Source organism: Ochotona curzoniae, unplaced genomic scaffold (genome assembly GCF_017591425.1).
Source record: "Ochotona curzoniae isolate NIBS_2020 unplaced genomic scaffold, NIBS_Ocur_1.0 contig_2210, whole genome shotgun sequence".
Lineage (NCBI taxonomy): Eukaryota > Metazoa > Chordata > Mammalia > Lagomorpha > Ochotonidae > Ochotona > Ochotona curzoniae.
Genome location: NW_024465369.1, coordinates 14,637,283 through 14,650,315, shown reverse-complemented (window position 1 = coordinate 14,650,315; position 13,033 = coordinate 14,637,283). Strand labels below are relative to the sequence as shown.

The window sequence follows — 13,033 nt, the reverse complement described above, 5'->3', positions numbered from 1 at the left end:
CCTACAGTTTGGTCACCCCTGCAACAAGAACATAATGAACATTCGTTACACTGCATTTGGGATGTGCCCTGCAGACTTTCCTGAGTTCAAAGTGCTTAATCTCATTAGCTATCAGATAGCATGTCTAATCCGATGAGCAGACTTATGTCTGCTGTATAATTAGGTTCAACGAGCATATTTGACAATCAAGCAGGTACCGGCCCCATAGAGAAGTTCTCTGTCCTTGAAGAATCTGTTAAGTAACTTAGGATAGAGGGGTAAGGATTAAAACCTCCTCCATTTCTCATTACAGTTTGGAAAGCCAATCAGAACCAAACTTCTGGTGGTAATTGGTATCATGGTTCAGCGGCGTCCCCAGAACTTCTACACAAGCTCTACGTCCAGCTGTTCACTCACCTAGGTGCATTTATTTACTGCCCACCTACTGTGCACTACTTTTGCTGAGTACTTCATGGTACATTGATCCTTATGAGAAATCAGTCCTCGCGGACATGAAGCTCAGAAGCTTGAGGACTCTAATACAAGAATGTGGCTCAACCTGTTTCATTTGAAAACATCCTGATATTACTTTTTATTTCCTGGAATCCCAAGTTATCAGCAGTATTTCCTTATTTGTTCAGTCTAGAAAAGCAATTTCAATTATATTTCATCCAATCGTGACCGTTTCATTATGGTGTTGCCCCATACGGCCCCTCACCCGCAATTCTTCCCATCCATGACCACGACCTACATGGGCCTCAATACCATCAGGTGGATAGGTCTTAATACCATCAGGTGGACAGGTCTTAATACCATCAGAGTAGTGGAAAGAAGGAGTTTGCATTCGCAATGAGAGTCTACACCATGCCATCCCTGTACTAACTCAAAACTGGGATAAATCATGGAAATCTTCCCAGGCTTGCCCATGGGCAGGCCTTATGATAGTTCCTACAGTGGAAAGATGAAGGCTCAGAGAGGAGAAAATGAGAAAGTGGGTCAGTAGAGGGACAGAGTTAACTAAGAGGGTCCTGCTAATCCATGTGCCACCCTCCTCCAGGTTCCTGATGGAGTAGCCCCTTGAGAACTGCTGTAGGCAAACAGTGTAGGCTGCAACCTTAGACATCCTGAGCGGTTAGTCATTTCCTGGCAGTGTGGTCTCCAATAGATGCCTGATGGCTTTGAGCCTAAGCTTCAATTTCCTCCTCCATTCAAAGTGAGATAATGCCTACCTGTTAGAGTTGCTAGGGGGATTTTTGAGAAAACAGACACATGTTAGGCACACACACACAAAAAAAGTAAATGATGCTGATGGTGGCTTGGGTCAGCAGAGTTACCAATAACTGATGCCTAAAACAATCCCTGTGGACAGCCACAAACACCCTGGAACAAATGCCACCTGCAGATGGGGAGCCGTCCTCTCCCAAGATGCAGAATAAACTCACTTTACAGGTGAAACTCATTTTGAAAGACACGGTTGTGTTATCGGTGCCTTGGGAGCCGGTTTACTCAAACATGCCTTCAGATGAAACCACTAAAGCTCAGTGTAAGGTGATGGGGCAATGCTGAGGGAGGCAGGATATTGGCTCTCTCTCCCAGAAGCAGAGGCTGCTTAGCACGTCCCTGGAGCCGGAGCTTTCCTACCACCATCCCACTGACCTGTCTCTCTAATCAAGGAAGTCATTTGTGAGGAAGGAAAGGCTTCAAATCCAGTTGAACAGATACATTACTTCTACAATTCAATGTAATTATTATTTATTTAGATATCCCACAGGTGCCACAAGTACATAATTTTATGTTCTGCTAAGGGCTCAGGAAATAACTAGGTTTTAATGCAGTTTAAATAAGCCATAATAATCTCCCATACACTGTGCCCACCCCCACCTGTCCTTTCACTCAGATGCCTGAAACTATTTCTCAGGCCTGACCACAGTGCACATGACATCTCTCCCCACTGTGCCATCAGCACCACCATCCAACAGAAGGCAACCCAGCACTGTGGGACTCCACCTACTAGTAGGCCCACAGAGAACAGGGAACTTGTCTGGAAATCACAGGATTCTCCACAACAGAATCCATGTCTTCCAACATCTCTTGGCTTGGCCCACTGAGCACTGAAGATACTGGAATCATACAAATCCACAGCCTCCCAAGCACTCAGGAACTGACATCAACATCGTTGTGTCTGGGAGAAACACAATGGCAGGTGGCTAGGCCTTGGGCAATAGGAAGAAGAAAAGGAAATAGGCAAGAGAGGAAAGGAAGGTATGAACCAACCCACACACGTCCAAGTGACGTTAGGATTATTAAGTGGTCAGTCTTGCCACCTACTCCCACTGCCCTAGACCTCGGGAGTCTCACTGGGACATGAGTGGAAAGACAGCTTCCACCTACCTCTTTCCTCACTGTATAGTGTGACTCCTACCCAAGGGGTTGCTGTGGATTCACGACGGTGCATACACTGAAGTTCCCAGTTGTTTTATCAGCAGTTCTGCAATGGCGCTCAAATAATGGAGTTCAAGGTGGTTAGCCATCTTAAGAGGCACACACTTGAACTCACAATAACCTACAAACTAAGACTTTACTTCCACAAAGCACAAAAGTCACAGGTCCACTGCCTTACCAACAATCCCATCTATAACAAGCTGCAGTGTATAAGCTCTTTTTTTTTAAACATCAGACCTCTGATAGACCACCCCTTTGGCCTGAATAAATTACGTCTCAAGAGCTTGACCCCTAGCTGGAAGCAGTGGTGACTGGTTCCTTGCCACCTAGCTTTGTTACTCCTTAACTCACTGCTCAGACCTGAGGCTCAGCACAGAGTATGAGTCTCTGGGGACCCCACACACCTCTGTCCAAACATCAGCGTGGACTTGGTCTCGGCCTCATTGAAGACAGAAGGAGAACAACAAATGACGATGGTGGTCCTACAGTTGCCACCCAGTGAGTCCTGGAGAATCCGCGTCATCTTGCTATCTCGGTACGGCACATGTGTCTTCTGTGTTGGAAAAGAAAAATAATGGTTTTGACGACCCATTCAAAGAAATAAACCCACAGGCAAGCAAGTCATGCAGGATCTCAGAAACCCATGGGAAATCAGAATTTGCTGTTGTACCTTTGGCTTGCATCTCATCTTTAATGATGAATGAATGCTGATTCTGAGGCCAGGGGCATAGGAAGTAAGTGTCAGCATTCATACTTTTCTGATGGTCTGTATTACCCCAGCAGGCAGGTGGTTACAGCCAGGATTCCCTGGTTACCTTCCAGTCAGGGGAACTGACGACTCAGGGGTACCCAAAGGCACCATCTCCCAGTACATCAACAGGGGCAGGATCACTTACTGTCCCTTCTGCCAAGGCAGAGATCACGTTTCCAAGAGCAGACAAAGATTTGTTAATATTTTTAGCTTCATCCAGAACAGCTCCCTCGGCACCAGTTTTGCTGACCTACGGGGGAGAAGAGAAAGCAATGAGGCCGCTCAGCATGGTAAAAAGTGTGAAGGAGAAAACTCACATTCATTTACAGGAGGACAGCTTCTGGACAGCGAGCAAAAAGCAAAAGTAAATAAGAACCACTTTGATGAAACTATCTCTCACGCCCCAGGCTGGGGATTTGGTTTCTCCTGCTTGTCATTTTCCTCTCAATTAGGTTTTAGTGTGATGGCGGAAATGCCTTGAGTGCTGGAGCTGCAGATGCTTCCCAGAGGGGCATCCATCCAGCGAAACAAGGCTCCAGGCGTGCTGTCACCACAGGCAGGCTCAGGTCTTCAGACCAATCCACCAAAGACATGCTGGAGGGGGGCTGGAGCAATCCCTGTCCCGGGGCATAACGAATGGACATGGCAAGGAGCCTGTCGATTGCAAGCTTCAGACTCCGACAAAGGATGGCAGCTGCTAGGGACACTCATCCAAGCTCTTCTCCCTCCATAACGACTCCCCTGCAGCAAAGTGGCACGAGCAACCAAAAGAGGCAAATATCTTTGAGAGGCAGGAAAAAATCACAGGGGTGCATGTTAGGCTGCAGATTTGTCTCTTTGCCCGCTGAAGCCAGAGGAGTGTGCAAGGTTCTTCTGTCATGTTATGCCTGCTAATGCCCTGTTTATAGTACCAGCTCTAGCTGGAAAGCAGTTCACAGATGCCGGGAGCAGGGTGGGGGAAGAAACTTAGCGGGATTCATGTCTCTGCTGACAGAACTAATGACACAGGTGAGCAACTGCTCTCCAAAGCAAGCCAGGAGAGAAACAATTGGAAACTATACCAAGATGGATTCCAACGACACATAAAGGAGAAAGGGTTCAGATGAAAGCTCGCTCAGGGGGAATGTGTGTGTGTGTACCTCCACACACTGACAGACAGCATGCGGCTGATGGGTCACAAATAATAACATCACATGCAAATTGAGCTTTTTTTTCAAAAGCTTTCATAGTTGAGCATCTTAACCCTGTAAGGTCCTATCCAGCATCTTCTATTTACAGGAAAGGAAAAAAAAAAAGCTGTAGCAACATCAAGTTGGCAGCCCTAGAGAAAGAAACCCTGGTGCGGGGGTGGGACCATAACCCCATGTTTTCTATGGCAAGATTGCACAGCTGTGTGGACACAGCTGGGCAAAGGACAAGACATAAGCAAAAAAAAAATCACATAAGGGCTGCCACATACACATGAAGAAGGGTCTACAGAAAGTTCCTAGAAAAATGCATGCCATGGGAAAAATATATTTTACATGAAAATAAAACTTAACCTCTTTCATCCACTCGTCTATGAATTTCTGAGTTCATATCATTAGCACTAACCAAACACTGTGCAGACCGGTCGGTACGGTCTGCCAGCGTGAGGCAGTTTTCAGGTGTGCTTCAACCCTGTGTACTCATCTCTGTGCTTGGCAAGAATGGAGATGCCATGTAGGCTCTCTACATAGACCCCCAGATGGCATAGTGAGGAGCAGCTATCCAGTTGTCAATGGTCAGTCGGTCAGTCTGGAACATAATGCCACTGCCCCATTATTTCCAAGTTATAAGCCCATACCAGCACAACAGACTAGGAGTAGCCAGATTTCCTGCTCCCAGCTCCACAAATGCACAGGAGAGGGCAACTCAGGGAACCATGACTTACGCAAACACTAGAGACCATAACTGGGAAAATGGGAATGCAGTGTTGTGGCACAGCAAGTGGGCAGCAGTGGCACAGTTAAGAGAGTCTGACCAAGACTCAAGGCTTGTTCTGATGAGGAAACAGGTGTGACAGCAGTGACAAAGGAGGGAAGGGGCACTGAGCAGGTGCACTTGCTCTGGGTTGTTGCTTGGCAACAAGGATTAGGCTTTTCCCAGACAGGGTGTGGTGCTGGGAGCCTCCACTGGGGGACAGAAATGAGGCTGGCAGGGGGGCAGGTGGGAAATTCTAGAAATCCTAACTTGGAAGGCGTGGCCCTTGGCAGACACGTGAAAACAGAGTCCTGACAAAATCAGAGACCAGTCAGGATTTTCAGCTAAAAGAATGAACGTGGAACTCAGAATCCAAGGTACCAAGGCCACCCATGGAAGATAGCATCAATCCGCACCCAGGACCAGGCAAACCAGGAGCAGGCCCATGTTACAGAGATGTTATCAGCAGAATACAGTAGCTGTGGAAGCATGGCTGCTGTCTTCCCGTGCCAGAGCCCATTCCTTGCACATACGGGCGTCTTCCCTTTGTTCCCACATGTTCAGACAAACACTTGGCCAGTGCTGTCACCATCAGTACTCAAAGCATTCTGCCTGTGATGCCAACAGGGCACTTCACCACCAGGAACAAGAGAGCCCAGAAACAAAGGCTAAATGTAATAACACCTTGGCATAACTTCAGAAACTTTTTAAAAAGCTTTTTTTTTTTTAATCAGGGAATGGAAAGGCATAAAAATTATACCAGTGCACACTGAAGCAAATAACAGGGGGAAATTATAGATAATACAAACAAAGAACCAATTACCTTTTCACTTCCAGCCAAATCAACCAAATAAAGCTTCCCACTGAGTTTTTTTTCAGTCTCTACATTCTCTTGTTTAATATTAATCAGGAAGATACTGTGACTTCTGGAGCTGTGTTCATTCATGTCTGAAAAGCAGGATAGTTTACTGCTCACCAAGAGCACATAAATTTAGATTGCAAACCATTCATCTAAAAAGCACAGCAAATCATGCTTTTCCAGCCAAATCATGCTTTTCCACCAAAAATGGTTCTTCTTAAAAACAACAACACTTAGGAAAAACTTAACAGGTCTTCAGGTAGCAGAGAAATTAATATGAAAATCTTAGTCAACACTTGGAGATTTTCTAGGCACTGCCCAAAGCTCATATCCTACCCCAGCCTGGCTCTCCATGAGCTTACAGCTGTTTCCCCTGCCCCACCTTAAATCTCTGCAAAGTTTTCATTTTGATTAACATACCTGATATATTCTAGCACAGGCATCTAGGAAAGCCTGGTCTTATCAGGAATAGCAAATTTCCTTAAGGAAGGATTAAGATTTTCTTAAGGAAAGATTAAGAGCTATACTTCTTCTACAACACATATCGAGTGCATGGAAGGTCTCAGAGATGAAATATACCTCATTAAGATGGAGTGCTGGGAATAAAGTTTCATGCATACCCTGGTCTGCCAACCAAGGAGACACAGAGACCCGTGACTCCACACTCATCAGCCTTTACTGCTCAAAACCACCTTACCACATTTTACCTAAGGAGTCCTAAAGAAATTGCCCTTAATAAATTGCTATGAGTAATCAACAAAGTTGCACTGTACAAAATCAATATATATAAATTACCCAAGTTTTACACAATAACAAAAAGAAAATCAAGAAAAATCCATTGATAATAGGAACAAAAAGAATGAAACATTTTTGGAATAAAGTTAACCAGGGAAGTCAAAGAAGACTTGTACACCTTGCACGCATGGGGATCTCCGATGGGTGCCAGTTCTAATCCCGGCAGCCCTGCTTCCCATCCAGCTCCCTGCTTGTGTCCTGGGAAAGCAGTCAAGGACAGCCCAAAGCCTTGGGACTCTGCACCCACGTGGGAAACCAAGAAGAGGCTCCAGGTTCCTGGCTTAGGATTGGCAGAGCTCCAGCCATTGCAGCTGCTTGGGGAGTGAATAAACGGACAGAGATCTTCCTCTCTGTCTCTCCTTCTCTATGTATATCTGACTTTCCAATAAAAATAAATAAATCTTTATAGAAAAAGCAAATAAATGGAAAGCCATTTCTTGCATACTGGAAGACCTATCCTGCTAAAATGTCAATACTAAAAGCCCACATTGTGGCACAGCACATTAGCACATTAGCAGCTGGTCACAAGGCCAGCTTTCCATATAACTTCCAGTTTGTGTTTCAGTTGCTCTATTTGCAATCCAGCTCCCTACAAATATGCCTGGAAAAGCAGCTGAAGGTGGCCCAAGTATTAGAGCCTCTGCCACTCTCATGGGAAACCCAGAAGCACCTGGTTCCTGACTTGAGCCTGACCCAGCTCTGGCTGTTGTGGTCAATCAGACCATGAAGATCTTCCTCACTCTCTGTCTCTGTCTTTTCCTCTCTCTCTAACTCTGCTTTTCAAATACATAAATAAAGCTTTAAAATGTTACCACCACCCCAAATAGCCTACAGATTCAGTGCATATCCTAGCACAATCTCATTGACAGTTTTCACAGAAACAAAATCCTAAGATTAATGCAGGGTCTCAGGAGACCCTGAACAGCCAAAAGAATTTTTGAAGAGTTAGAACAACATTAGAAACTTCAGTTACTGATTTCAAATGCTACTACAAAGCAACAGTGGTCAGAACAGTGTGGCAGTGGCAAAAGGCCAACATAGAGGAATGAGCTAGAATGAAGGGCCCTACAATAAACTCTGGGGTACCAAATAACCTTTGATATGAGTAACAAGAAGGTTCAACAGAGAAAAGACTGGCCTTTCCACCAAAACCTTAATATTAACATGTAAAAGTTTTAAGTGATACATAAAAATCCAGGGCTCGGCATGGCAGACTAGCGGCTAAAGTCCTCGCATTGTATGAGCCAGGATCCCATATGGATACCGGTTCTAATCCCAGCAGTCCCACTTTCCATCCAGCTCCCTTCTTGTGGCCTGGGAAAGCAGTTGAGCACAATCCAAAGACTTGGGACTCAGCACCCATGTGGTAGACCTGGAAGAGGCTACAGGCTCCTGGCTTCAGATTGGCACAGCTCCGGCTGTTGCAGCCGCTTGGGGAGTGACTAAATGGATGTAAGATCTTCCTCTCTGCTTCTCCTTTTCTCTGTATATCTGCTTTTCCAATTAAAAATAAATAAGTAAATAAAATCTTGGGCATGGCATGATAGCGCAGCGGCTAAAGTTCTTGCCTTGCACACGTTGGGATCTCATATGGGCGCCAGCTCTAATCCCAGCAGCCCCACTTCCCATCCAGCTCCCTGCTTGTGGCCTGGGAAAGCAGTTGAGGACAGCCCAAAGCCTTGGGACCCTGCACCCACGTGGGAGACCCGGAAGAGGCTCCAGGCTTCAAGCTTCAGATTGGCTCAGCTCCAGCCACTGTGGTCACTTGGGGAGTGAACCATCAGATGGAAGATGTTCCTCTCTGTCTATCCATCTCTATGTACATCTACCTTTCCAATAAAAATAAATAAATCTTTAAAAATAAATAAATAAACTCTTAAAAATTAATTCAAAAAAGAAAATCGAAGATTCTTTAAGGAAATCATGTGTTGGATTTGTCAATGATTTCTTGGATATGACACTAAATAAATAACAGAAGTATAGTTTTAGTTGGGAAGATGAGAAGGATCTCACACTACATGGATGAAAACAATGTTAACACGCAGTGTAGAATTACTCAATGCCACAGGGCTATTCATCCAAATTGGTCAATAAGGTACATTTATCAGGTATATTTTACTATAATAGAAAATGACCACTTTATTAGAATGATAACAGTAATGTTCTGAAGGAGCAGTTGTAAACCAAGTTACCAAATGTTACACTATAAATACTAAGCAGTCAAGAAAAATTTGTCACTAACAACAGCTTGTGAGACAGAATGAACCTCTTCTTTAATAAAACAGAGATGCTACCACTGTAAGCATATCAGTCTTGGGTGGCCATGTGGCACAAATGGTTAGCAGGGTTTGGGACAACCACACCCCTTAGTTGAGTGCCTACATTGGAGTCCCAGACTCTGCTCCCAATTCCAACTTCTAGCTGATACGAACCCATAAAACAACAGGTAATGGTTTCAGTAATTGGGTCTCCTCCATTCCTGTGGGAAGTTTGGACTGGGTTCTCAGCTCCCAACTCTGGCCTGACTCAGCCCTGACTATTGCAGGCATTTAGTGAATGAACTAGAAGATGTGAGAGTGCCCTGTCTACTTCTCTACCTTTCTGGTAAGTAAAATAAAGATTTTAAAAAAAAGAGCATCAGTCTTACGCTCTCTCCTGTGTATGCGTTTTAATCCAAAGACAGTTACACAAGCCCAAGCTCACGTATGACATTTGCCACACACAAATATCATCAGGTGTTGGGTAGAGAAAAGGCTAGATTACAGAATCAAAGAACCCCAGGTGGAAAAATCAAAGAGCTGAGATGAGTCTCTTTTATAACAGGGCGGGGAATTCACTTTAAGGAGCAGGCTTCACTTGGTACAGTTATAAGAACTAGAATTCTTATGACAAATGAAAATCTGCCTCCCTAACTGGCTAAGACATTGCTTCATGCTAATGTACACACCCCAAAGAAGCAGGTGATGGTTCAAGTACCTAGAATCCCGTCACCCACACAGCACACCTGGACTGCATGTCCAGCTGAGTCAAGCTTCAGCACGGTCTAATCTGGGCTACTAGGAGCATTTATGCAATGAGCCAGAAGATGGGAGTTCTTTGCCTGTCCCTGTCTGACTGTACCTCTCTCAAATAAATCAATAAAACTAATTAGTTGCTTTTTAGAAGCTATGCTTCCCAAGAGCCACAGCAATCCTGGTATTCTGCCCACTGAGACCAAACACAGCAAGCAGACTCTTTCTCAGTGTCAGCACAGGCAAAGTGTGTGTTAAGATGGATTGCTCACACATCCTCCTCAGATTTGCCTTTCTCCTCCAACCCCTTCCTCCTGTAAACTCACTTTCATTCGGCCACACCTCTCTAAGCCTGCCCAGCCTTTCCCTGGAACCTCTGATACCCTAGCTCGAGTACCATATGTGCCACTTCCCTAAGATACCCATGCCTGAAAAAGAACTGTGCAGCAAGTGAGTGGATCTGAATGCAACTACCGATAACACTGCATGGGAATGTTATCACAAAATTCCCAGCTCTACTTTCTGATCTCCTTTCCTTTCTTTTCCTGTGACACGTAGGGCAGAAATCCAACCTGGCATCTTTTCTCTTATATGAATGGTATGTAGAATTTGTTGGCTTGAATTATTTCTTTTAACCTAAACAAGAACATGATTAAAATAACCATGTTCAACCTCATACTGTTACTAAGGTCCACAGTCTCATTGTCTCATCCCATATTTCCATAACCTCAGAGCACTGTGGACAGCCAATAGAACCTTCTTGGACACACTGGGACTGTACGCACCCTGATGTCTAGGTGTAGATGCCCACTCACCACCCACCCTCAGGTATTGCTTCATTTCTACCTCACCATCCACCAGTGCTGGATGGGAGGCAGACACGGTATCCTAAGACACCTGACAAGAGACAGTCCTAGTGTGCTTACTTGTTACAGCCACGTGCCGGTTGGCTTTGCCTTCATCTATCACGTCCATGACTTCCTCAGGACTTGACACAAACCTCTCAGTGCACCCCTGGAAGAGTCAGGTCAGGGCACCATTAGAAAGTTGTAAAGCAACAATATTTTTGAAATAGCTCAATATTTTTCCTCATCTTTTCTATAAATGTAGATCATTGGAAAGGCCTTTAATGTTGAGCCAACAACTTTCTCTCCTGGCCTAGTGTTTTGAGTTCTGTTTCCTGAAAGTAAACCGTACAATAAACACAGAATTTTCTTAGATCCCTGAGTACAGATTCATACTTAATAACAACATTTCAAGGAGACAGACCATAAAAAAAATTAATGGGAAAATGACATGAACTTTCATTTTGCATTCCATCTTTCTTTGCTATTTTTGTCACCAAGATGTGAAACTCTGAAGTTTTAGACAAAATGCTCTGAGACACTCCTTAACTGCAACGTATCAACTATTTATTCAATACCAACACTTCTTTCAATGTGAATATATCAAATAATACTTACATCATAACAGTTTACATAAAGGAATGATACCATTGGAGAAATCCGACTGTCATTTTTAAGCAGATGAATATTAAATATAATGAGCATGAGTAAAGTCTCTATGCCCTTTATAGATAATTTTCTGGTCCCCTTGTGTAATCATTACTGCAACAGTTTGAACCAGGGAGAAACCAGACACATAACCAATCGAATATTTCTCATACCTTTACATATGGGACTCTGTTTTTATCTTCATGAACAGCCAAGTTGGTCTTAGACACTAGAGAGATGATGAAGAGATAAAAGTTAAAGATCCTATCTATATGGAGAGGAAAAACAGAAATTAAGAAGCTTGGTAAACCTACTCTCTTTGTAATACGCAAGCCTGGGCCTTAGCATAGGATGAGCAGGGAGCCTGGAGGTGAGAGAACACTTCTCTAGACTTTGAATAGCTTCTTAAGCAAAAGTTCTGTGAATCATTTCAACTTTCCTAGACTTCAGTTACAGAGCAAAGGAAGGACAAGCACTACGGCCACTCACCATCAAGTAAGTCCCTTATTTTGTCCAAGTAGATCTCAAAATAGGAAACCTGGTTAAAAAACAAATTGAATTTAGAACAGAAATGCCAACTGAATTTCAAAAATATCATTATTAGAGTCTATAGAAGCTTTGGTTGTGCATGGCTAGGAAGAGGAAAATAAAGGACACAAGGTGAAGATCGCGTGTCTTGAGGACAGGGCTCCAGACAGCTCTCCATTTCCTTCCTGCTACCCAAATCCTCTGCTTGCCCTTCCTGTTCCCACCAAGTGTTAACCACTTCCCAAGCCCCCATACATAACTCCATTCCCACCATGTGCCAGACTAGCCACTTACAGGAAAATTCCAGGGTTTGCTTTAAATGGACACCAAGACAATTTCTACATATGACAACAGAACAGAAAACATCCTCTGCAATCAGTAGACCTTGGATGATACTAATGGCCTCTGCATACCCAAGGACAGGTACAATCCAAACATGTGCCCAAATGTTCACCCAACGGGAGCAGGGAGGACTAAAGGCAGTGTGCTTGAACCCATACAAGCTCAGAAGGGTAGCCAGGACACAGCTGGTGGTGGAGGCGAGGCTGGAGGAGTCCAGCGAGGATTTTAACAAAATGTCAGGGAATAAGAGACAACTCATCTGTGAGTGAAGGGGAAACCTTCCAATGATTTATTATCAAGTCTCTGAACCAGCACCTGCTTCATCAGCATCACCTACAGAACTGGCTTAAATTGTTAGTGCCCTGATAGCCCCTCTGAATCTCAGAGAATGGGACCTCAGGGTCAGTTTGAAATTCCCCAGATGACTCTTAATGCTGACTGATGTCTGGGAACAGCTTTAACTACACAGTGGTCTTTGGGATTTCATTCACACATTAGCCAAAACCTTAGTTCTCAATTTTCCCATATGTCAAAGGAAGCATTAGACTTTATGATGTCAAAAATTGCTTATAGGACTCTGTACTCCCTTTATATCTGCCATCTGTTTCCAGATAAACTTTTCTTCCCTAATGTTCATGAGTGTTTTTAAAATCTAAACTGGGGAAGGAATCAAAAGCAAAATAAAGTCACACATTATATGACATTTCAATGATAGACCACATATACTTCAATAGTCTGATACACCTAGGGCTATTGAAGCTGTCTTAGTTGGTGTACGGACACTCCTTGAAGTCCACAAGACAAAAATTCACCTACAAATGCATCTCTCAGATCATGTCCTATACTTCAGCAATACATGACTTATAAAGTTGTGAGAGTGGACTGTGACTAT

The 13,033-nt window shown here is 44.0% G+C and overlaps 1 protein-coding gene across 1 annotated transcript in view; it reads right to left on the bottom strand.

Annotated features, from left to right (window-relative positions):
* KIF5C (kinesin family member 5C) overlaps positions 1-13,033 on the bottom strand; it is a 129,443-nt gene that overhangs the window by 50,736 nt on the left and 65,674 nt on the right. The window contains exons 5-10 of the mRNA XM_040972012.1: positions 11,761-11,809; positions 11,445-11,500; positions 10,705-10,792; positions 5,937-6,061; positions 3,318-3,422; positions 2,826-2,974 (exon numbers count right to left, since the gene is read on the bottom strand). Of these exons, the coding sequence (XP_040827946.1) occupies positions 2,826-2,974; positions 3,318-3,422; positions 5,937-6,061; positions 10,705-10,792; positions 11,445-11,500; positions 11,761-11,809 (572 nt within the window). The remainder of the gene's footprint in view (positions 1-2,825; positions 2,975-3,317; positions 3,423-5,936; positions 6,062-10,704; positions 10,793-11,444; positions 11,501-11,760; positions 11,810-13,033) is intronic.